We start from the raw sequence: 26,225 nt of genomic DNA on the forward strand, positions 1-26,225 counted from the left end.
AAGACTTCCACTTCTCTTTTTTTTTTCTGTGCCTCCAGATTGATGTTCTGCAGAGTCTATTCCATAATGGTGTCCATGGCTTGTGACCAGAGATCCTGCACTGACGTATTCTGTATTTGAAAGCAGATTTTACGAACTATCTTTAATTCAGTTTGTGGTTGTTTCTGTCTCCAGTGTAAAACACAGGACAACACATTTTTATTTGTATCATAGCAATGACGTTCTTGTTTTCCCATGTTGCTTTCTTCTTAATTTTTTTATCCCTTTAAAGCAGTAATTGAAGTTCTGTCCTGAATCTGAGAAAGCAGGGAGTGCTTGGCCTTCGAGTAATGCATGTGGCACGCACCTTGCAACTCTCTTTCATGGGGGTGGCCTGCAGGCTGAAGGAATTTTTCTGGTCGTGGTAATGACCTGCTCCAGGCTGCTGTCTTTGCTTGCATGTGACTAGTGCACACGAGAACAGTTTCTCCAGTGTATAAACTGACCAACCTGTGTGAATATGCTGTTTAGTAAATACGTTGGCTTTGGGAAAATGCTGCCTATGTTGCACTTCAGTAAAACACCCATTCTACAAATGCACAGTAAACCCAGCTCTCCAGTGAGGCATCAGACACGCGGTGTATACGCCTCAATTTGCCTCGTGTAGTATCGTGTGTGTGTGTCTCTCCTGATAACAAAAGAAGCTAACAGACCCACAAATTTGGAAAGCTGAGCATCATTATGATGAGGTGTATGTGTTCTTTTGCCTGCTTGTTGCCTGGAATGGCATACCAGCAGGTAACTTCTCATGGATTATTATATAACTTAATAAATCCTTAGCAGTGTTGCTAGGAAGAGACAGTAGGTATCTGGAAAATCTGTCCTCAGTCCTGATACCTTGCCATGGGAATCAAGACAATTACTGGAACTTGTTTGTGTTATGCTTCCATATCTGTAACACATTGATAGAATTTACTTCTTGGAAGAGCTCAGGCAAAATCCTGGAAGCGACCGGTAGTTTGAGAACGACTGAAATAGGACAGGTGTACAAGAATTGAACAGAAGAGACGTGGTGTGGAAAGAGTCAGTTTCTCATGCACCAAATAAAATATCTCAGGTTTTACTAGTGGTAATTAGCCTGTTTACTGGTGTAGTTGATAATGAATGGAGTGTAGTAAGAACTGAATCCATTTGAGACATGAGCATCAGGTCAACTCTTAAAGGTGTACTAGAAGTGAACTTTAGACTTTGGAAGTGAAATAATTTTAAGACTAAAAATGTCCAGGTTCTACAACAAATCATAATCTGTAGAGTATCTGTTCTAATAAGGTAGTTGGTTCTGTCTAGCCATATAGAAGTCCTGTCTAAGGGAGGAGAAATACAAAACCTTTAAGATCTGAAGAATGTAGTGTCAGTCACCTTCTTTCCTCTTTCCTGTTCATGTGGCAATATTATGAAATAGGGACTGTACTGACTAAGTGTATTCCAGTTGAGTGGCTATTTTAATGATGAAATAGATATTTCTTTGACATATTAGTTATTCACAGAATAAGAACAGGTTTATTTGGCTTAATCACTCTACAGGCATATTCCTTGCTTGCAACATAAATAGCCAATCAGTCAAGAACCAAAAAATGCATTCATTCATGCTGTTGTTTTTTCCCAGGGTTTCACTGTATTACTTCCTCAAGCTTTGTACTTTTGCCCTTATCCTTTCTGCCTTCTCTTAAATTGAGCTTTCCAGCATGCATACCTGTGTGTCCCCCCAGTAGCCACACTCTGCCCATCCCCTTCCTGTATCCCATCCCCTGTAATGCCCATCCCCTTCCTGTATCCTTCAGATTCTTCAGCAGCTGTGTATTTGCTTTTTATTTTTCAAATGTGAATGCTTAGCCTGCCTTCAGCTATATTAAAGGTTGGCACTTAAGCCAACTATTTCCTCAGAAAACAACCTAGCAGTAATGATTCCTCGCAAGATAGAAACTTGCTAGTTGCCCCATTAGACCCATCCTACTTTTTGCAAGTAAGCATTAGTTTTATCAAGGTCTCCCCTGTACTATGTACGTTACATAGTAGATACCCAATAGGTAATTGTGATAGGGCAGAATTAACAGCCAGACTCTCTGCAGACCTGATGCTAAGCAACTGCTGTAGACTCTCACCAACCAACCTGTGCAAGGACATCCCTCCACGTAAGCAATGACTTAATATTTTGACTACCATGTTGATTTGTTAGAATCAGTTGCATACACGGGCATCTATTACTTTACAAATATTTCCCCGTCTGGGTTTTATGGTTTGTTGTTTTTTTTTTTTAAATCTACAGACTAACCGATACTCTTTTTTCATTTTCATTTTAATTCTTTGTGCAATAAAAAAGCCACCACCTCAGACTTTGACTATGTAAAGAAAAAAATGAAAACAGTTTATGTATCTAAATATATAAGATAAGGCTTTTATGTCTGATAAACATTTTTTTGAAGTAAATTAATTTATCACTTCTTGAGCAACTTCTTGACAGCCTTTTAGGAGACATCATTAGAAAATAAGAAATTAATTCCTTCGCAAGCAAACGTATTCTGAAAGAAACCTTTTCTCTCCCAGAATATAGTAAATGTATGCAATATCAAACTGGCCTCTGTAAAGAACACCATTAACCTTAACCTGAAGGTTTTATTATCTTACCTGCATTTACTGAACTGTGAAACCTAAGGTTATGAAACAAAATTCCTTGGCTGATTTCCTCCTAATTCTCAAGTGGTGCTCTTCAGCTGGACAGGATTTTTAATTTTAAATTTTTTTTTTAAATGTGTGCTCTTGCGTCTCTCAAATGTTTTAACCTATTTAGTTCATCAAAGCTGTTCTCTACGTGGCTAAAGTTTGAGTTATCAACCTTTATTTCATGTAGGGTTTAGACTTACCTTGCTTTAGCTTATATTAGTGCAGGCGTTAACCTAACTGTAAGAGATCCATGTTACTTAATCCCTCTTATGAAAATATTTTGAAATCACAGTTAGTCCTATTAAGCCATTGCAAAAACAGATAAATGCAAATATGATACAACATCTAATGTATTTTCTTTTAGAATGCAACTGCTGAAAACTGTAAGATTTGAAAAGGATAAGTCTTCGCAATTTGTTGCTTCATTCTTTAATTAGCCTTCCCCTTTCTTATTCAAAATCAGGCTGTGGTGCAATCTTTTACTGTACAAAATTAACACGAAATATTTTACCACTGAAGAAATTACCTTTTTATATACATTAATATCTCCTTTTTCTTGCTAAGCCCTTGCCAATTTCAGTTCCTAATTTCAGCGTTAAATATATATTTGACGAAGGATTTAAATGCAACTAGGAGATAAATTACTGCTTTTTTGTTAACAGCATGAGAATGCATGCACAAAAACAAAACTGGATGCAAAACCAATCATAAGATGCTGTTGCTTATCTGGTCTTTGGCCCTTACTGTTAGAAAAGGTTGGTCAAATAATACGGGGCCACAGAAATAGTTTTCTTTAAAAAAGATTAAACTTGTATTTTTAAATATTGGATAGCCACTTTTGTTAAACATTTTCTTTAGCAATTAACAAGGTATTTGAATCTTGGGTAACAACTTATGTTACAAACTGATTTTTATAAAATGTCTAGCATGAATGTTTGTTTTGGCCTAAAGCTTCCCCATAAAACAGGGAGCAGAACTCTCTGTAGCATGTAATTCATCTAGACACTGGTCAAAAATTTGATGTTTACACATTATTTTTGTTTGTGGGTTTGTTTGTTTGGCACTTCTTTTTTTTAAAATAATGAGTAAATGCAAGGACTTTACTGTAGGACTACTTGTTTGAAACAAGATATGTTATTGCCTTGTTGGTTTCTCTGATTTTTTTTTAAAGACACGAGATTCAAATTATTTGATTTCATATTGCTTTTATTATTATGTTTAAATGTTCAATTTGTATAGTAACAGAAGTACTTTTGGGGCAAAACTGGCTGATAGCGATCAGAAACTGTTATTTACATAATTTACGTGCCCTTTATCATGAAATCAGGGGAAATTGCACAAGAAATCCATCTTACAGTAGTAGTAACTTACCTGCTAAGTTTTGTCAACTGAAAATATGCAATTCCCTAGTTGACTGTAGATGTTTAATCAAGCCAAAGATGTCTGGCTATGTGATTGTGCCCAAAAGAAATATTTCACTTAAAAAGTTTATAAATTATTTCAAGACAGCTATGTATCTTCATCACTGGCTGCTAAATAGAATAAAAAGATTATTATTTTTAAAATGTCAGTTTTAATCAGATGTTGTCTAAAAAGAGAATAACCTGAGAACAATTTTCAAAATTTTAAACTTTACTAAAAATTCAGACGACATACTTTCAATAAAATGATGCTAAAACACTAAATATTAGATAATAAGGAACTTCACAGAGCTTTCAGAAAATACCAACTAATAATAAGATTTAAAATGAGACAATTGATTTGAGTAACCTGTTCCATTAATAAGAGACGTACTGAAAAAAATACTTAAGAGTATGTTTTGTGATACTCTTAGGTATGCTATGTGAGGCATACCTAAAGCCCCTGAAGGGTCTAGGTCCATTAGGCTATGTGGAAATGCAGAAAACAGGGAGTCACTTCAGCTTAAAAAGTAGAAGGGATGGGGGATACATTTGGGGGGATATAGTTATGATACAATTAAGCTATCTGTAAATCCACAATACAGCTTTAGTGAGAAGCTTCCCTTTTGTTTTTTCAAGTACTCTGTTTAAGAAGAACGAGAATTTGTTACCGCTAAGCACCTTTCTTTTTGGTATGAAGTGGAGAAAAATACTGAAATCATCCCTGCTACCTTTGAAGAAATAACTCAAATTCCGTTGAAGCAATTTGGCGTTAACTTCACCTTGACTTGCCTTGATGCAAAAGTGTCTAACAGAACTCTTTATAACCTTGCAGACAGAAAAGTCAGTTCCTGGAAGCTGGCCTGTGCCAGTAGGACAGATCTTGTGATCTTAGGTATAATTTTGAAACGCAGAGTTCATGGTGAGCTCACAGGGGAGAATTTCACTGGTAATGTTTTGTAAAATTGGCCCTGTCTAATGTTGGAGAAATGTTTGCCATTTTAACTACAAATATAGGAAGTATGGAACACTTACTAATATTCCTCCTACCATACATTTGCCATGTTGCACTCTGTCTTGAGACAGATTATTCCTACTATGCTAAACAGTTACTTACCTGAAGTTGAGTTTCAGATGTGATATGCTGTAAATTAAAAAATAAAAAAAATCAGTTGGTTTTGCAGCATTGGGATAATTCCTTAACATGTTCGAAGTTGTAGCGTCTTGTAGGTTCAGCATTGATTGGGTGCCGCCTCCTAGTCCCATTTGTGAGAAAATTGTGGACTCTCCATTGTCTTCTCTAGTACGTATGAAGTAGGAACACACAAGCAAAGGTAGTAGGAGTCACATTCACAACAACCAGGAGAAAGCTCTTAACCCAGTGAGGGGTAGATCTAGTAAGACTCTGCCCCAGGGCGGGGTTTACAAGAAATCTACAAGGGGATCAAGAGAAAGCTGAACAAGTAATATAAAATAAAGATTCATTGGGAGTTACTAGATTGACAGTCCACACCAATTTTAAACTCTGCTCAGGTAGAAATATTTGGAAAATAAGAGAGTTGGACGTTAAGGAGAGAGGTCACTGTTTTGTACTAACCTTGCTTTTACTCTTCCGTACATGTCTGTTAATGGTCACTGTCGGAGGCAGGACGCTTGGGCTAGATAGATCCTTGGTCTGAACCAGTACTGTTGTTGTTACATTAAATAAACAACGATTGACATTTCCAGTGAGAAGGTAAAGATGATTTTTCAGAGAAGTATTTGTCACTAGAGCAATTGCCAAATAGCTAACAAATGTTATTGTAGTGACTTCTAAAGGTAGCAAAAACTAGCATGCACAAAAATAGCGTACAACTTTTCACTAGGACTGTGAGGGCATGGTAATTCATTTAACAGTGTGTATTTGGGCTTGGTTGGTGGTGATGGTGTTTTAGTTTTTCTTGATGGACTGGTCTTTTGTGATCCTGAAACCTCTAAAATGCAAAGACAGTGTAGTTGCTTATCAAATAACAGCACAGTGTTCTTTTTTTCTTCATAGTCTTATGTCACTAAATTTTTTTACTTTCCTAGCTCAATGTCAATCGCAGCGAGCCTTGTGAGTGAAGATACAAAGACCAAGTTTTTGAACAAAATGGGCCAGCTGACTACATCAGGTGCAATGTTGGCTAATGTGTTTCAGAGGAAGAAGTAAGATGGGAAAAGGAACTCCCAGCTAACACTAAGATGGACCTCACAGAGACTGGTTCCTGTACTTGAAGTACTTGCCTTTTAATTTCTTCTGTCTTATGTTCTTGTAGTATAATTTTATTCTAACCTCCAAAGATATTTGCACTGCTTTTGAATATCGCTGTGTATCTGTTAATTTTGAGTTAACTGTGGTTGATATAAAACTGAAATCATAGTCTGTACCAAGTCCCTGTTCTGTGTTCTTGTCTTTCCAGCATAATTTTTTTTATATAGTGGAAGGGTTTTTTTTTTTAATTTTCTGACAGGATATCAGCAAATATCTGTATTATACACGGAGCTATTATGATGGTACTTAAAATAATGTAAATTTGAAGTCATTGTCATGAAGTAATAAAAGTGGAGATTACTTATGTATTTAAATTATGAAAGAGTAATGCAGATTTTTTTATTATGTTTCTAAAAAGAAGAGGAAGAGCCACCAGCATTTGTCTGTGCTTCTAGGGTTGTTTTTGTAAGTATTGTGCATCTTGAATCCAGAGGAATTGCAGAATCTAATGTATGAGACTGCTTGCAGTGCATCAGTCTGCAGGGAATGCTCATGTTTCAGATGCTTTATGCTGACATTGTAAATGCTGTACAAAGTCCTTCAGATAAAATTCTCACATCTGTTGTGGTTTTTTGAGGGATGTTTTCTTTTGTTGGGGTCTTTGTTTTATTTTAAAGCACTTTAACAACCAGTCTACACATCCAGAGGCACATCCACTAAGTCAAGGAAAAACATGATAGATTAATAAATGTTAATAAATGTATAAGGTACTACACAGGGGTCCCAGTACAGTTCTGCAGGCAGAGGAAACTTATGCAGGAGAAAGAGTGCTTTCATCTTGCACTCAGTGTGCAGTTCTGTGTACTGTGAAAGCTAAAAGTAAGATATTTTGTTGTTTAGATTGAATCTCAGTTCAAATTTAATTTCAGAATCATTAGAAGTTATGTTAAGAGAGTTTGACATGCAGTTTCTTTAAAATGTTAAGTAGACTGCATACATACTTTATAAAAATGACATTACAAGGATTGTCTTCAACAAAACCAAATATTTTTTTTAGCAAGGAAGCATTAACAACTAAATTCTTTTATTCTTATGCAGCACTTTTTTTTTCCTTCATTATGTCAATGGAAGCTTCTGAAAGTAAACTCAAGTGCATGCATGAACTGGTATGAGGTAGCAAAATATAAAAAGCTCAGGCATTCTCTGACACAGTACCATTCAGTTGGAAGTATTAACATCTTTGAGGACAGGGGAAGCAAAAGGAGTGAGGGAAGAAAGTATTCACTTCTGAAACAGAATATGGATGGAGTAGCACTTCAGGTATTGCCCTTAGACGGAAATAATGGAGATAATTTGAGGCTTCTAACTGCTTCGTGTCTGTGCCTGTTGGCTCTACATATACAGTTGCCTGCCATGTTTGTGTTGTGACAGGGCCTGCTGCACACTTGCACGCTGTTGGACCCTTTACACTGCACTGATGAAACACTTTTCTTGAGATTACAGACAGCTCCATGCCTTCGTGTTGCTTGTTAACATGAAAGTATACTTTTAGCAGACTGACTGTGAAATGGAGACATTCCTGAGGAATGGGAAGTGGTGACGTTCCTCTCTATTGTTCTGTTGTCAATAAAAAGTTTTGTATACCTGCCTTGTCTTGTTGCTTCTAGTCTTCTCCGAACAAGATGATTGCATCAAAACAGCTGTTACAGGAGAGGGGTCTAATGTGCAGAAATTCTTTAGCCTTAACTTTTTTTACATAGCAAATGGTAGACTGACCTTGCTAAATTTCCTATCTCTATGTGCCTGTTTCACTCTGGTTTCTAGTTATGTGGGTTTATTTCCATTTTTATGCAGGGTCTCCTCCTCTCCTGTGCCACACTTCCCCCCCCCGCCTTTTCTATGTCTGTTCCAGTAGTTGCAGTGCCAGAGTTAGCTCTGTAGTCATGAGACCAACATGACTTCTTTATGGTTAAACTTCTACTTTGCAAAGCAGGGCAGCTGCTTGTGAGAGTGGCTCCTAGCCCACACTGAACTTCAACCAGTGTTGGGAAACCTGCTAATCAGCACAAGCCAAAAAACTGTGACAGCAATTTAACTATGGATGATTGTGGGATGACGCTCTGGTTTGTTAGTATAAATGTAGCATCTTTGCCCAGTCAGGTCCACTCTTTCCAGCCCCTTGCAAAGTTTAGCTTTTGCTAGTCAGCATTTTACTTCATACTAGTTGATCCAAGGAGGAATTTGAGTGAGAATCCCAGGAAGACCAGCACGGTAACTACTGAGGTGAAAAAAAATTCTGTGTGGGCAACAAACCTTGTGCAGGTTGTTTTCAGGCATTTTGCCTCCTAAACTTCAGGTCTCTGTTAGTATATGTTGGTTTCAGGAGGTTTTTTAAATGTTGATTAGTTTACTAGATATTGACAGATATTCAAGAAGATTACAAGAAGTTGTTCTGTGTGGGTTTGGGGGATTTTTTTTTAAATTATTCTTTTTCCTCCTAGCTATGGCACTGTAGCATTCAGGATTGGGAAACAGAAGAGAGAACTCTTTAAAGGAAAGAATTACCAGAATATTTTAAATTAACTTTTTTTTCCTCCTGTTATTACAAAAAACAGGTTAAATGAACCTTTTGGGAGAAAATGCTTCATTAAAAGAAGACGGATATCCAGCATGGAAAGCAATTCATCCCCGAAGGGTTATCTTCAATTGCTTATGACTTTGCCTAAATAAGGATTCTGAAAAAAAAAAAAAAAAAAAAAAGGAAATGTTGGCTTTATTAGCTCTGCCTGAACTTCTACAACTTGTTGGCTTTCAATAGGGGATATGTTGAAGGTCTCATGCTGCCCCTAGTGAAATTTCAGAATCTTAATATCTTTATTTAAAGGATTGACTCTTGTGCTCTTAAGCAAAGATGATCAGTGGGCTGAAGGTATGTGGCTGCCTGAATGAGTGTTCATGATCTAAATATGTTTTCTGTAGATTAAGCATAAGGCTGACTGATGTTATGCATATATTTTGTTCTGAAAGAGATTGTTTTCTAAAACTATAAATGAGGCAAATTACTCTTTTCCGATGTTCTAATCAAGGTGAATAAAGGGAGCTCCTTAAGAAAAGCTGCACGTTCTTCTGTCAGTCTCTTCCCACTCCCCTTTTGCACCAAGAAGAGAAAAAATGCTGCTATTGCTGTATGTAAAAGTGTATTCTGGTTGGGAGAACTAAAAGCAGTATTTGAATGGATTTGGGGCTAGAGAAACTGAGGAAGCTGATGTTTGCAAATTAAAATGTTAAGATTGAAAGATAAAGATTATCCATTAAAAATATCTGTTGCGAAGAACAAGGAGGAGTTTTTGTAATATATTGTGGGAGTTCATTGCTACATATGGATGGTAAGATGATTCAAAATGGTGCAGAAAAAGCAGAAGTGTGGAATATTTCTGTTCTCTCTGTTGTGACAGTGTTAATGGCATTTTTCTGTTCCAGGAGTAAGTGGCTCCACATTGTAGTGCAGGTTCTAAACGTGGGTATTGTGCATTCAAAATGTTTTAAGTGATTTCCCTTGTGAAACTTACTGATGTTGATATTTAAGTAAACCATGAAGTACCAGCAAAGCTTCATGGAGCAGAAAATCATTAATATGCTGATATAGCAAGTGGATTGGCATGGCATTGATCCTAGGTAGAATCACAGAATTTCTTGCATCAGATGTAAATGCTGATGAATTACAGGATTGCAGTATGGTGACAGGCAATCAGACTTCAAGAAAACTGGTTTGGTGGTTTACTGAGTGCATTTGGCTAACATTTCTAGCAAACACATTCGGCTATGTAGCCAATTTGTTTTAGATGATAAAATTGGTCAACAAAGGCATGGAGGAGTGCTGTTCTTGAGTAAGTAGGCTAATCAGGTCCTGGATGTTAGTACTGTATGCTAAGATATCATGTGTTAACTAATCTTGATGAGTAACCATGAATGAGTAATCGTTTTCCAGAGAAGCTGTGTCTAAAGTGTTCTGCCTTTAGGTTTAATGGTGGTCAGGTTTCATGCTTATAGGTAAGCTGTAAGAAAAGATGATTCTGCTTGTAGAGTTTGTAACAGGCAAGTCAGTGGTAAACAGCCTGTATCTTTGGAGGCATCTGCACTACATGCTGAGCTTGAACTTCCCTCATACTTCCAATGTAGTGAAAGACGTCCTTAGACTGAAGATTTCTAGTTCCTAGAAACTTTGAGCATGAGCAGTTCCACTGTAGAAGTCAGTGACTTGAAAAGGTGACTCGCGAGTTGACGTAAAGGCCAACGCCGTGACAGTGGTCTGTCTGGTTCCTTTCCCGGCACTGGTATTGCACGTGCTCCTCACCGCATCCCTCATTCACTGTATTTCAGGCTGGTCTGTACCCGTTTAACCTCCAACTTTTCTATCCCACAGAGGCCACCTTTTTATTCTACCATTTAAATACTGTGTGCACACAAATGGGGCTGTTTGCAGCATATTTGAATATTGCCATTCCCAAAATCATTGTGATTGTGGTCTTGTGCTGCTGCTCTTTGCCCTGTGCTTTAATGGAGATTTTTCTCATTCCCCAAAACCTGAGAAACCTCTTCATCCTCAGTTGCAGCTGAGGCGGAGGCGGTACAGTGGAGTCCTGAAGTTACAGCAGCTGTAGCCAAGCATGTGCCTTGTAGGATCCTGTGCGTCATTCTGCCAGGCATCTTACACCTTCTCTTTAAATACGCTGCAAGGGGATTGGGGAAGTGGGGGCGGGGAAGAAGCAGCTGTAGTGTTTAATAGGCAATAAGGTTTCATTTAGATTTCATCCTTTGCTGAGGGATGAATGCACTCTATTGATCGACGTATGAGTCATCCCAGTATTCTGGTGAGTTTTCAAATAAGTTCAAGATTGTTCTGTGTCCTGTTAGATAAAATGACAGGGTGGCTCTGTGGAACTGGTAATGGGGTGTTGCACAGCGTTTCAAAGGAGTTATGGTCTCAGTCCTCCTGCTGAGGGGTTGGTGGGTGTTTGCTAGCCTTAAAGACTCATCTCCAGGCAGGACAGAGCTTGAGGTGTATCCTGGGCAGTGCAAGCTCCCCAGTTCGTGCCATTATTGCTCTTGTCCTAAGGATGAATATATGACTTACGCCTTGGAGGTCATCAGGTTGGTATCTCTTACAAGCACGAACAAATATTCAAAGTTAAAAATTCACCACGACTTTGTATTTCCTTCCAGAAGTATGTAGGCATTGTTATTGCCACAGTGGTTGGTGATAACCTATTGGTTCAGTGTGTGCTTGCATGTACTTCAAATATTTGACACATCAGCTGTGGCTGGTTGTGAGCTTTTTTCTTTTGAATGCTGCAAACTTCAGGTTTTTGACAGGCATTCAGCACTGGTACATTTTTGTGGGATTGTAAAAGGTGTGTTGTGTAAACCACACCATTGTGACTAAGGAGCTTCATTATAGTTGCTTTGTCATGAAAAATATTTGTGCGTTTGAAAATCTCAGGGAGATCGGGCAATAGTCTGCTATGGAAACTTGCACTTCACAGGAAGAAAACAGTTTCAAGTTGACAGCATGTTTTGTGTATGAATTTTTTTTTGTAAATAATAGAGGGGTTTTTTAAATTGATTTATTTTAATAGCTAGAGACCTCAAATGAAATTAGAGCTCCCTGTGCTAAAAGTGTGCAGATATTTTTCTACCTTTTTTTCTCTTTAGCCCAGTGTAGAAAGCTCCACGTATTGGATCATATAGTAGGGCCCTCTCCCTGTGGTGGGTGATGAGGCAGCCTTTCTCCCTGGCCCCATGATGGACTCTGTGCATGGGTTGCTCATACTCAGAAGCTGCACTGCGACCCACCTGCCCCCCCAAGGCATCCCCCCGATTTAGGGGTCTCTTTCCTAGAGGTCTGACTTTGCACATGTGCTGGGTTTCTTGCTCACCTGCCGAGAGGCAGATGCTCATATTTACAAAGCCTGTATTTAGTTCAGCGTCCAAAACCCCAACCAGCCTTTACGACATCTAGTGGAAGAAAAATGTTGATCTAGATCCAACAAACCCCTTCATCTCATCCCCCATCCCTTGACAGGATGTGAGAGGCAGGAGAATGGAAGCACCTTCACAGCCTTCCTGCGCGATGTGAAAAGGCATCCTGGGGTACAACCACGTACCTCTTCAGTTTTGCTTCTCTGCACAGGTTTTTTTCATGTCATTTCAAAGACCCAGATTTTAACACTCAGCCTCCTAGTTCTCCCTCCCGGGGAAATGGGGCATCATGAGGGGCTGGGGCCCTTGTGCAGGTAAGGGGCAGGGGAGTTCAACGGCATGGGTAAAGTGAAGGAATAGCTGGGGACGTGAATGTGAGCTTACAGGTGCTGTTCAGATGCCCAGTCAACTGGTGTATCCACCAAATCATTCCTTATCTTTGCTTTTTGGGTTGAAAGTTTTGGAAAGATGGGAGTGAAATTCAGGGATTGCCTGGGAGTTAGTCGCTGTTTATCCAAGCTCCTGGAAAAGAAGCATTTTTACACTTCCCCAAACCACTGAAGTGGTTTCATTTTCAGACAGTAACAAGACTTGCAGTATTACATTGAATGCTGTAGTTGTTTTAAAATATTATTTAGTATGTAATTTCCACTTTTCTCTCTCTAGGAAGGAGGTAAGAAGAGATCTGTACTGACTGCAGACCTGCTAAGCGGTCAGCCGTGTTCACGGTTTGTTTTCCATGGCAGGCTTCACCAAGGAAGGGATCCTGGAATTATCCAAGGGACTGGTTTGATTCTGTCACACCTCTAAGGCTGCATGTGGTTTTCCATCTCTCTTCTTTAGAAAGAGCATCCCAAAGGCCTGTCTAGTTTAGGCTCGCGTGCCACAGTGGTGAACAGAAACAGGAGGCACCCAAATGCCACTGTAAGTTTTGAAACTTTCAGATTTCAAGCATTGTGGTTTTATTCAAAATAGGTGCTTTGCAAAGGTAGCTGAAAAACTAGTGCTCTATAATAGGATAAAAAAAATCTTTTCTATAAAAGAAAAGGCTGACAAACCAGTTTTGGTGTAAATTCTTAGTTTTTACTTGTGCTACACAGAATGATATATGTGATAAATGTGAGAGCGTTGACAGCACTTTCTCCTATACATTCCCTAGTTCATATTTTCGAGCATTCACATTTCAGTTTCTAACGATCTACTGCAATACATAATTAAGACTATAAAGCACCCAGTAGTGGCTTCTGTGGGTTTTGGCTCAGAAACATAAAATTTAACTCAGAGGAAAATGTCTGAGCTTTCAAAAAGAGGCTGTTTTCACATAGTGGTAGAAAATGAGAGAAATTTCAGCCTGAACAAGAAATACTTCAGGCAGGATCAAGGGTGAGAACACAGAAGTAATCGAGCTAATATGCAATACTGAACTATCTGGAGCTCCTCTGAGCTGAACAGGGCTTGGCTTTACTCAATGCCTTCAAAGCCTTTACTCAACACCTTCAGAGCAAGCCGATAACATGTCTTACTGCTCATGACAGTGTGAGTTTGCTCCTGTAAATCTGTGGTTAGAATGAGCAGCTGGTAAATAAACACAGCCTATAGCCTTCGTATCGTGCTAAATGTGAAAAGGGGAAGAGACTTAACAGACTGTTCTGTTTAAAAAGAAACATTTCCTTGTACCTTAAATATGAACATTTTAAAACACCCCAGCCGGCACAGGGCTGCAAGTTTTTGGCGGTGGGTGGACGTGGCTCTAGCAGAAGGGTCTCCACCCGGCGCTGCCCCGCCGTCTCACCGGGCTCCCTCTGGGATCAACAGGGAATAGGAATAGCACCGCTGCCAGCAGCCGGGCATGTACATTACCCACACGTCACGCCTTACCTTGCAAAGCCCCCGGTGAAGTCGGCTTTGCACGTTGCCTACCGGGCAAGATGGGTGCCACAGCCATCCCTCCCACCCCTCATCCCCAACTCGAAATTGAGTTCTGTACTAGAGCTGTTGCCTGTCCAGCCCAAGTGTGGTGAGACCCCGACTCCTCTGGCAGGTCAACAGGGCTCTGACACTGCAATTGCAAGCTCTATGGCTTGCTAAAACCCAGCAGCATGTCCCTTGCCCTAGCTGCTCTGGAGGTGAATGGGCAGCAGGACCAGCCGCTGGCCCTAAGCCAGGCACGCCGTGCAGTGTCGTTTTGCCCCATATCCTGTTGTGGAGCATCAAACCCACGTAGCAGCTACCAGTGCCCAAACAGCCACGCCATGCTGGAGACCAGGCCGGGGAACGTGGGCACTGAGACCTGCTTGAACACAGATCAGGCAAGGCCCAGCACTTGCAGAGTACATTCAGGGTGTTAAGTGTTGAAAGGAACTTTAGGAAGATTAAAAAGGTCTGGCTTTATGGTGCCTGGAAACTATGTAGAGGTTAAGTGAAGGTCATAGCTTTGTTTTGCCATGCAGGCAGGCCCTCCACACTAGCTACAGGAGTAAAACCCAGCAGCCGTTCCTGTCCCAAGTGCTCCCTGGCTCCAAGGATTGCTCCTCTGAGCAGAAATCAGACCGCAGCAACGCAGGTAAAGGATTTTTTTTTTTCTATACTCGTCATCTTTTGTGTTTCAATTCATGTATTTATTTGCAAACATAGAGCAACTTATAAATAACTTTTCTTTCCTGGTCAAGGGTTAAATCTAAATACACAAGTGAAAGAACAACTTCCTTATTCACTCAAGTCAGAAGCATGCTCCCAGTTTATTTCACAGCGGCGTGTGAGCGCGGGGAGGCAGGGAAGGTGTTGCAATGACACGGTCAGCTCTGCCAGATTCCCAGACCCCCTAAATCGACGCTGCCCTGTCCTGCACCACCGCAGAGGAGTCCTGCACCCTTCACGAGTCAAGGGGCGTCGCGAGCTCTGCCCGGCTGTGGATGGCGTGCCGCCGGCTGCAGCTGCTCTTTGGCCAGGCAAGGCGGTTGCTGCTGGGTTGGCGGTGTCGGCAATGCCTGTATTTGGGGGGGCGGGAGGCCACTTTGCACTCACTGTCCCAAGTCAGGTGCCAGGGACTGGCCCCGTGCACAGCGCAGGGTGTTTTAGGAGAGCTCCCGAAGCACCTCTTCCGCTTTTCTTTCCCCTGGCAGCAATCCTACCCGCCAGCTCCTGCCGTCTGCCGAAGCCAAGTACTTGAGCTGCACCAAAACGCCAAGGCTGGCACCCACAGGGCCCTTTTGTGGGAGCAGAGATGGGACAGGGCATGGGACGGATGGGACAGGATGGGGCAGCAGGCTTTCCCCCGTGCCGGGGGCTGGTGCTGGCAGGAGGGCAGTTGTGCCAGGGCGGATCAGAGAGTGAGGTGGGAGGCGGTCCGAGGCATGGCCGAGGCCTAAGATGTCCTCTGACCGCGTAAGGCAATATCCAGAGGCAGCGAGGAGGAGAAGGCGATCACAGGGCAGATGCATGGCGAGGGAAGGTGCTGGGTAAGAGGAGGGCTGGGAAGGGAGGGTGCAGGGGGTGGGAGGCAGGTGGATGGATGGCCCTGCCAAGAAGGACGGGGAAAGCAGTCCCCATCGGCAGGAGGAGGGACGTGGGCATGGTGACTAAACTTCTTGTAAAAGGGGGTGGAGAAAGGAAAGGGAGGGACAAGAAGAAGGGAAAAAAAAAACCTGCATGTCAAGTCTGAGGAAATGCTGTGGGAACTACAGCCAGGCGCTTTTTTTTTTTTTCTTCTCTCTTCTTCTTCTTCTCTCTTCTCCCCTCGTGTAGCTGAGAGGAAGGAAAGGAAGAAAGAGAAGTAGCTAGCTCAAATGTGCCTCGCTCTGCTGCCGGGGCGCGGGGGCTTGGCTGGAAGGATCTAGTTTCTCTTCGGTGGCAGGAAAAGGAGCCACAGGAGGAGGCAGAGACGGACACCCAGACATGCCCGTCCCGTCAGGCTGCTGGCTCCTTCTCCTCTGCCTCGCTGCCGCTGGCAAACAGGTAAGACTGCGCTGCCAGGGCTGAGCCGGCGGAGGGGAAAGGCGGGTGTCGCACCTCGCCTGGGAGCTTTGGTTCTTCGCCTGTCGCTCGGAAGAGGTGGCCAAGTCGGAGGCCCTGGCATCTTGCACCGCCGGCACTGGCAGAGCGGGGTTTAGCAGAACAGCTTCGCCTGCCTTTTTTCCCTCCGGTTGTTTGGCTCTTGGTGTTGTTTTTTCCCCTGCAACTCACCCTGTCTCACAAGCTTCTCTCTCTCTCCTTTAAAATCAAAATAGCCCAAACCCAAAGCTCCAAAGGAAGCCAGAGGATCTGCAGAGAAAACAGCTTGCTCCTGCCCAGGGCAGGGTGTGAGAAACCAGAAAATATTTGCAGTGAGGTTGTTGAGGGATATAATTTGCATGTAGAGTAAAAATAAGGCAGACTCCACCCTACCGAACAGATTTATTCAAGAGAGCATGACCACACTTGTCCCTCAGACGCGGGATGGGTGCATATGGTCTTCGCAGCCCGGCTGCAGCTTTTCAGCCTCCCCCGGAGGGGTGCAGTCCCCCTCACGCTCCGACCGCCCTCCCGTCCCGAATGTAGGCAACCCCTGAGCAGCCCCGGGAGGTGGGACAGCGTTGTGACCCCAGGTCCGCAGGTGGAAGACTGAGACCCAGACCGGTGACATGACTCGCTTGGAGGTTCACGTGCTGCTCATGACAGAGCCGGGAACCAAACCCCCATGCCAGGTCAGCTGCCCCAAAAGCGCAGCCCTTTCCTCTCAAGAGGAAAGATCTGAGCGAGGTTTGGCTCTGCGGTTGTTTGCAAACAGAGCGTGCTCTTTTTGCAGTTTTGTGCAATGCCAGGTGGCTAATGGTCAGCGTGTTTTACGGCTGGGATCGTTGCTGGTCTTCCTCTGTTTTCAGAAAGACCGTTTTCTACAGCAAGCTCTTGCTGAGCCTTGTGAATGGCATACGTTGGGTTTCCTCCAGTGGTTTGAATTTGCAGGATCTTACTTTGCTTTTTCTAATTATACAGCTTAAAAACTATTCCTCTCCCTTTGGGTTATTTAGACCTTTCTAGACTGGCAGGCTGTTTGCAAATCCCATGCTACAGGCACTTTATTTCCTCCATTAATCAATGTTTGGCAGCCTCGCTACCAGTTGTATTTCTTTCATTTGAACTTGCAGTACTTCTCTGTGTCTCATTATTCTTGATTAGTTGTGTCATTTTAAGTGCTTCCCCAACATAGTGCTATAACTGGGCCATGGCTGGGTTCCCTGAGAGCAAGGTGCAGCTTCAAGAAAAAAAAGATTACAAAACAAAACAAAAAACCCTCTGCTGTCTACAGCTTACAATTTAATGTCTGACCGCATAGTCCTGAGAGCCTTTCCTCTGGATCCCTGGTCCTAAATATGTTGCCTAAAACCACACAGGCCTTTTTTCCCCTCTAAAACATGTGTTTCATTCTGTCCACCCTCGCTCCCTAGGCTTCTCTTAAATTGCTGCTTTCCAGGTGTCCTCCATATGTATATGAATGAGCCTGCATACTTCAAAAGTGATTTTTACATCACAGCTTTCAGGACACTGGTTTGTCCTATTCCTCAGTATCCTCTGTATCTGTCTTTTTTTTCTGCCTGGTGTTCAGGACTGTGATCAATGCAGCATGATGAGCAGACCTCAATGTTCTTCATACCTTTGCTCCAGGTCACTAACCATGACGTACTTGCTTCCTTCTGGAGCCATTTGGGTTTAGGGCAGTTGTTCCCTTTGGAATCTCCTCGTTGCCTGGAACCTGCTCAACTCTTGACCAAACCTTGGAAATTCAGATTTCCATGCTATAGCTCCCAGCACGTTTCGGGTACCCTCATGTAGGAGCCAGGAGGAGCTCCTCATTATTCTTCACCTCTCAATTCATAGCCTTTCAGAGGATGCAAAACAGGGAACTTGTATTTATTTGGGGCTGATGTGTAAAGTCTTTCCACTGCATTCAACACGTGCTTAATTCTGAGTCTGTAAGTGGTTGCACAGGGTGCAACTTTCCATAGCCAATGCCTTGGACAAGTAGCAGTACAAAATAGTAGGGTGTTCCAGGAAAGTTGTAGTGTAAGCTTACATAGGAAAAGCCATACTTTGTCAAAGAGCCAGTTAATCTAAGATCATGTCTGCAACCATGAGCAGGACCTGCAAGTCAAGAATATGAAAGCAAGGCAAGCCTGAAGAGATGCTGCTCCCAGCCAGCCTCTCAGGTTCTCCTTTGCTTGACTGATTTGGACAGTGGTCTCTTATAAGAGTGCTGTGTTCTGATGGAACAAATTGGGAGAATAAGTGTGGTAGGGCTGAAGTTTGTCTGATGTACTTGTGTTAGTTTAGAGTCAATAATGTCGGGTAGTGGTAGGGCGGTGACATTTGCAATGTATTTCCTGCAAAGAATGTGAAACACTTGGAAATGTAAGTTCATGAGTACTCACAATTCTGCTGGGAATAGACATGATCATCGTCATCATTTTCACCAAAGAGGAAACAGGAACAGAGAATTCGTGACTTGCTCTAGGTCACACACCGAGTGTGGAGCAGAACTGGGAGCAGAGCTCAGCCCTCCTTGTCTTGTGCTTCAGCCACAAGATGATCTTTCCAAGTGATTTGTCTTGGGCCCCTGTCAGAGGACCCGGTATTTTGCTTTGTGAGACATGATCTGCTCAGCTGCTTTGTACAGAATAGTCACATCCCTTTAATTGCTTAACACTGGTGAAGAGCATAAATGTTTCTATCAGATGGGAGTTAAAGCCTGTGAGAATGTGCATTTGCAAATATGCAATAAACCAGTTGCCTGGTTTAACACTAAGGACTCTTCTTCCCTTGTGTGGCAACGGGATGGGTTCTTCCACTACTCCGTAATATTTACTTTATAGGGAAAGTTTGCTCACTGCAAGCATCTGGAATTCTTTGTAATACAGAAAAATTTTGGCCAAAATATAGATTATCTTTTAACTTCCTAAAATACACAGTCTTTATGATGAGAGGGGAAAAAAGAGCATAAAAATGTCCATGCTGTGTTATATCATGGGCTCTCCTGGTCCAATATCCCTGCTCTGATCCGGGCCAAAGTGTCGTGGTTTAACCCCAGCTGGCAACTAAGCCCCACACAGCCGATCACTCACTCCCCCGTGGTGGGATGGGGGAGAGAATCGGAAGAGTAAAAGTGAGAAAACTCTATCCCAGCTGAAACCAGGACACAAAGAAATCATTCAGTAGAGCAAAACTTCTACAAGATCTAATCTAAACTCCTGGATTTATTCTGTTGTTAACAGCATGGGTTTCAAAGTTACTGTAATTCAATTCACTTGTCAAAATTGCCTTGCAGGAACGGTTCCTGCAAGGGAAACTGGCAAGTTTTTCATTGCTTTGCAGTTTTCCCCAGAACATGTGGAAAATTCCTACAGCACCTCATATAAAAGGATTATAATGCATATAAAACTGAACCAATCCACAATTTAAGAAACCTCTCCTGTGTCTCTCTTCACCTTAAGCATAATCTTCCTGATGTAATTTTTCTTTCCCACAAACGGGACCAAAATAAACCTTCACCACGTTTTACAAGTCAGTAGAACTCAAAGGTTTTCAGCCATCTCAAGGGTACTGACTGACGTCATTTATGGCACAGGACTTTTTTCATCCTGTGCTGGAAGAAGAAAAAAATATGCAGGTCAAGCAGAGAGATTAACTGTGGCCATAAGGATCTGTTTCTATTGCATGTTACTGTCATCCCAAGCACCCTCAAGCTCAGAAAAGTGGGATGTCATTTGACTGCTCTGCAAGAACCAGTGCAGACAGTAAAAGGGATGCATGCATAACTACAGCATAGAAAATCACGAAAACCTCGAAGTGGTGCCCTCTGGCATTTGTACCTTAATGCTATTTAGAGGAATAATATTTGAGTCACTTTGCTATGTTGATCCATCTGTCCCCTGAAGTTCAAGTGGTGGAAGACCCTGCTGTACTAGGTACACATGTAGCCGCAACAAAAAGGTAACCCCCTGTCGCAAGGCTGTCCTCCTGCTGCTGCTCCCTGCCAACTTCCTCTCTATGTGACCAGGTCTCCAGAAGGTGTTTGTGGTGACCGGAGTCAGGAGGGTTCTTGCCACCAATGTGCTGTGACTGCAGAGTCCAGACCTCCTTCCGTCCCACACCCTGTGCTGCAGGGGGCTGCTCTGCAGTGCAAAGGCTGCTGGACACTTGGAGGGGGTAGCTGCTTCAGATCCCGGTTTAGCTTACTGGAGGTGGGCAGTGGGGAGAAAAGAGAAATGGAGATGGCTGGTTCATCATGTCCTCAGCTGCAGCTATGCTTCTTGGACAGGCTGCCCCCTTCCTTTCAATGGAAACTCAACTTGCCAGGCAGTGCTGGCTTCTGCTGCAGCTGCTCACCCTCTGGTTTACGTGCGCATTGGTTGGCGTTGCCTGCGTGGAGAAGCAGCTGCTCTGAGAATGGTTCATTATTACTGACGGAAAACACAAAGGCAAATATTTGTGTGTTGTAAATGCAATACAAAAATTAAGTGCTGTTTAACCAGGTTGCACTATGGACTTGGGTAGGCCTCAGTCTGTACAACATAATAGCCTGCCTGCAAGAACTTGTCCCTTTTTATGACTTAGTCTTCTTTGAAAACAGTCCAAAGTTCATATAGTAGAAGACAGACTGTTACTGGACCTCCACGAGCAGCAATGGCTGAAAGTCGCAGGGTGGGCTGCAGGAGAGTCCTGCTCTGCAGGCTGCACTGGCACCCAGGGCAGTCTGCTGTTGCGTCTGCTCCGTGGCAGGGTTTGGTGTGATGCTTCAGCTCTGGGGAAATGCAAGTTTCCTGATTTTTCTTTGTTTGCATGTCACCGCAGCATGCAGTCATATTTGTGACATGGTGCCTTGCACCGTGCACCAGAGGAGTAATGCTGACTTACGCCCGGCGCTCTGGGACACCCTGGTTTTTGTCCTATATCTATGCAGCCACCTCGGCTGCCCTTCGCAGTGCTTCCCTTGGTTACCTGTCTTGTTTGCCTTTTCAGGGTGTGAGTTCTCTGCACTGAGGGCTTGGCTTCGGTGTTTGTACAGCGCTTAGGATGTCGTAGCTGCAAACAAAGCCAAAGAGTCATTAATCACCACAGGATAGAGCCCTGTCCATTTCCCACTGAAGTCAGGGGAGCTCTGCCCATGTGGGCCCAGGAAGGGAGCAAATATGTCCCCCCCAGCCAACTGCCATCATGTAGGCTGCAGCATCCAACCCTCACCTTTATTCTCCCAGTCCTCTCCTGCCCATGACCCCAGCAGCGTCCCAGCCGTGGAGGCACATTTCTGCACACCGCTTGGCCAAATGTATTTGTGGTTGCTCCTCACCTCTTCCCCGTGATATGCTTAAGAGAGAGGCTGAGGCAGGGGCTGCGGTGGAGGATGGCAGCGCAGCGGGCAGGCAGAGAGCTGAGACCTGGAGCTGCCTCTCAGCTCTGCAGAACCCGCTTGCTGCTCCCCTCTTAAAATCTAGATAAGAGAGACCAGGAAGGGCTGTGTTCGGTAAAAGAGCCAAGCTGGCTGGTTTAATCCACCCTGCAAGAGCCAATTAGCCAAGGGGGGGGGGGGAGGGGGGGGGGGAATTAAGTCATTTACCCTCACCACTTTGTGGCTACTCCAAAAGAAAAAAAAAGTATATAGGATCTGTTCAAGAATGACAAAGAACAACATTTGTGACTGCAGATGGGTGCAGAATATATTTAGTCAGTGGTCAAAGTGGAGGGAAAAGAAAAAAATCTTGTATGGAAAAAAAAATACTGTGAAGTTTTTTAGGCAACCCATTAATCTGGAATACAGATAGGGAAAAATGCGCTACTAGGTTCATATGAAGTCCTAAAAATTGCTTATGTAGCATGCTAGGGAATCTATTTTGAGCATGTTGTTTTGCCACAGCAAATAGTTTTGCCTTATGAGCATCATGTTCTTCAGTAACTTTTCATTGTTCAGTAGCAAGAACGATGAGATGATTCCTTGAATCTGCTCTCGCAGGAAAAAAAAATTCTTCCCTGCAATACCACATGTAGTAAAACAGGCTGCTTATGGAAATGAGCCAAAGGCCGTTCAAATCAGGGGGGAATATTTCCACTGACTTGACTGGCCCACGGTCCCCGGCAGAGCTGGGTCCTTGTGGTGATACCTGAAAAGTAAATGAACCAATTCTCAGCCCAGTCCTGAGCCCTTCAATAAAAGCAGCAATTCCTTCATGATGGAGAAGGTGCACATCCGATCATGCAATTCTTACTGTAACTGACACCAAGGCAGAACGGTCTGTGGGTGTTACACACATCCCCTCTATACGGCCACCGTCCAAAGTAAGGGCTACAGCCCTACCACTACCCTTCGTATTTCTGCCTGCAGAATATTCAGCATTTGTTCCATGTGGGATGCTAAAATCCAGGAGAAGGAAACCAAAGCAGAGTGTCAGGCAGTGAAAGCAGGGTTCCTCTCTTCTCTACAAGCTTTCTCGTTCTCCCTGGCAGCTCAGCTACGATTGCAGGGTCTCGCCTCGCACCATAAGAGATTAATATGTTATGCTCCACTCTGGGGTCATGATGGAAGTAAAGGGTACATAAACATACAGATTTTTAAGCATAGAAAGTCCCTACTGAAATCCTAATATGGAGTCCAGAAATAGCCCAGCCCAAGAAATTTCTCCTGGTCATTTCTTCATTAAGGCTCAACTTCAGTTGATGAAGCATGGGAAAATAATCTGCTGAACTAAAATGGAAGAGGAGCATGCTCCCCATAAATGATTGTGTCTTTAGTGCATTTTTTATTATTATTTTTAATTAAGCATGAATGGGTGTAGAGCTACTCATGGTGAGTCATTGAGACTGTACCTGGAGTGGTGAGACTGCTAAGCTTTCCTATGGAGTGGTACTATTGCACGTGTTTAATCTAGAAGATATTTGCCTTTGCAGGCCTTTTCACAAGCACATTTAGGTATTGGCGTTGGTAATGTCATTCTTCAGTTTTTATTTCTGCTTGTTATGAACTGTTGTCTTGCTTTCAAGCCTTTTTATTAAATATTTTGGTTTGGTTGGCTTTTGGGTTTCTGCTCTCTGGTAGTGGTAGGACAAGGGGTAACGGCTTTAAACTGAAAGAGGGTAGATTTAGATTAGATATAAGGAAGAAATTCTTCACTGTGAGGGTGGTGAGGCACTGGAACAGGTTGCCCAGAGAAGCTGTGGATGCCCCATCCCTGGAAGTGCTCAAGGCCAGGTTGGATGGGGCTTTGAGCAACCTGGTCTAGTGGAAGGTGTCCCTGCCCATGGCAGGGGGGTTGGAACTAGATGATCTTTAAGGTCCTTTCCAACCCTAACCATTCTATGATTCTGTGTTTCATCTTTAAAATATTCTACCTAGTAGCTATTAGTCTTTGAATTACTGTGGCAGTGAGGACACGTAGGTTAAAGCATTACATTTTGCACCAAAGTTCAGACCAAGCAGGCAACATGCAGACACTGGTGACTGCCCGTCGATGAAAATGTTAGATGTACCCTTTTGGTTGTTGTATGAAGATGACTTTGCCACTGAATGATGAATGCTCTGCACGTGATAGCGAGTTTTCAGTCCACAGAAGAAAGCTGGCTGATTCACGTGTTCAGTCAGTAGCCATTTCAGCCCTGCCATCTATCACCTCTGTCATCTCCCATCTGATATACCTGAGGTTCCTGTCTGCCTTACCCCCACCACCCTGCTGCGAGAGTGGTCAGTGCAGCACTTCTCCTTCACGTAGTCTGCCAGCTAGAAATAACTCTGGTGGGTTTGAGATTGATGAATGGTCCTTCCTGTTGGCGGAGCAGCACCAATTGCTCAGGTGTTTGCTTTTTGCTGTGCGCTAAAACAGGGGGGCAAGGGGAATAGCCAGGGTGGGGCTTTTACCGCCGTTTGTCTGCTTCCTGGCTGCTAGTTATGGTTTTCTCTTAATCTCTTTATTATCAGTTTTATCCCTCATGTTCTTTCTGGCCTCTTTAAGTATTCAGGCTCTAGAAGAGTTTCAAGGACCTATTTTTAAGAGTGAAATAATATTTAGTTTTTAGCTGTTGCCATTTCCCGGCTATATTTTACCACGTGGTGGTAGTTCTGTGATGTGGTTTACTGGTCACTGGAAAGTTGACATCACCAAAAGCATTTCATTCACAATCTAAGATTTTCACGATGAATTACAGACCTGCAGGCGAATAACTGGAATTGCACAGCTGTGACTTTTGTGCTGCTTTGATTGAATTTTTATCAACAGTGAAGACTGTCTATGAACGAACTCTTGCATTCAGTGTCCATGTGATTATGATTAAGTCTTTAACATAAGACTCCTCTTTCCCCTTATAAACTCACAGTTGTAAAAGCTTCCAGAATCGTTCATTGTGTGCATTATTATTATGTGCCTCAATGGAGTGCCTGGGAGCACCGGCCATGGAGCAGTGCCCATCGAGAGCCAGATTCTATTTATATCCTTAAATAATTTTTTAGGCAAGCCTCTGAAACTGGCAATGAGCTGAAGAAATCTGGTTTTCGCTTAGTGATATTGCTGACCCAAATCAGGTAGGAAGCTGGAGGGCTGTGGGCACACAGCCGGTACCTGTGAGAGGAGAGGGAGTGGCTCACATTTGAAGGAGAAAAAGCAGCAGATGACTGCAGAGGCCATGCTAGCTGGATACCAGGGTGCTGTGCTTGCAGGGGGCTACTTCAGGTCAGGAAATGTTGGTCAAAGCTCAGTTCTCTTGACGAAGGCAAATAAAGCCCAAAATCCACAGAAAAATTATAGTTCTACAGCAGGCAAGGCTAAGGACCTCAAAAGCAAGTGGTTTGAATAAACTCAGGCTCCAAAGTATAAAGAACAAGTGGTGAGCAAGGCAGGACACACCATAGTTGGCTCTCCCATAGGTACTTTGGGTGTGCAGTACTAAATGCAGAAAAAAATGTGCTTTGCTCAGTGAAATGATGACAGATGACTTGAATACTCTCCAGAAACAACTACACTGAGCAAGAAGGTGTCATCTTAAGGTAGTTACCCCTTGACGTGTCCCTTTACGTTTCAATTTTTGCACAACTAAGATTATCGCTAATGAGCAATCCCCATTGAGGCCTCAGGTTCTTGTTCAGAAGTGACATGGGAAAAAGACTGTGGAAACCCCCAAGCTTGTTCTTCCAGATTTTTTCTTTTAAAGGAAAGAGGCCCATGCAACTGTATCTTCTCTGAAATGTCTGTCTGAATGTTCATCTGAGCGAGAAAGTAATTTTAGCATCCATGACACACAGCTTCTGCTGCCATCCGATTGCTCAACGGCACCAAGAATAAATATTTCCTTAAGCCTGAGGATAGGAATCTGAATGCTGCTGGTTCCCCCTTCAGAAGCACCTGTGTGTGTGTTTTTTTCAAGGTCTGAGTAACACAGTGGCGCTTTGTAGCTCTGAGTCATTGAAGCTCTCCGACCCTACAAGCACACTCTTGCTTAGCGTCCTTTTCAACAAATGGAGGGGGAAAAAAAAAAGAAGCTGAAAAAGCTGCCTGCAGCTTGACACTAAAACACAGTCCTCCTGCAAACCTTGACATGAGCATGCCTGTTTTTCCAAAGAAGTCAATGGTGCTACTCATGTGCTTAACGGTAAGCAGGCGTTGGCGTGCTTTACCGAACTGGATCCACCAAGCCCAGAGGAGGTTTGTCTTTTTTTCCCCTGGATTCTTCCCCTGTCAGATGTACTTGTTCTGAGGTAATGTTAATCAAGCGGGAAAGCTGACTGTTTTTTAGGAACCGGTGCAAACTTGTGTGCTTCATACACAAGCACAATGGCCAATTAAATGGCAAAATGGCAAATTAAATTTACAAAGGATACCTAGAGCCCTTTGCAGCACTCATTTGCAGGTGGTGGTGGCATTTAATGAACAGCTGCACCAACAGCGAGACCATTAAAGGAAAGG

The 26,225-nt window shown here is 43.0% G+C and overlaps 2 protein-coding genes across 3 annotated transcripts in view; both read left to right on the plus strand.

The window, feature by feature from the left end:
- RELCH (RAB11 binding and LisH domain, coiled-coil and HEAT repeat containing) overlaps positions 1-7,981 on the plus strand; it is an 86,373-nt gene extending 78,392 nt beyond the window's left edge. For both annotated transcript variants that reach the window (XM_072853153.1, XM_072853154.1), the window contains one exon: positions 6,171-7,981. In XM_072853153.1, coding sequence (XP_072709254.1) covers positions 6,171-6,291 — 121 coding nt within the window. In that variant the 3' untranslated portion in view covers positions 6,292-7,981. The remainder of the gene's footprint in view (positions 1-6,170) is intronic.
- Positions 7,982-15,978: 7,997 nt separating this feature from the next.
- The window catches only part of TNFRSF11A (TNF receptor superfamily member 11a), a 29,212-nt gene continuing 18,965 nt past the window's right edge, over positions 15,979-26,225 (plus strand). The window contains exon 1 of the mRNA XM_072853155.1: positions 15,979-16,266. Coding sequence (XP_072709256.1) covers positions 16,207-16,266 — 60 coding nt within the window. The 5' untranslated portion in view covers positions 15,979-16,206. The remainder of the gene's footprint in view (positions 16,267-26,225) is intronic.

The sequence above is a fragment of the Ciconia boyciana genome, chromosome 2 (genome assembly GCF_034638445.1).
Source record: "Ciconia boyciana chromosome 2, ASM3463844v1, whole genome shotgun sequence".
Taxonomy (NCBI): Eukaryota; Metazoa; Chordata; class Aves; order Ciconiiformes; family Ciconiidae; genus Ciconia; species Ciconia boyciana.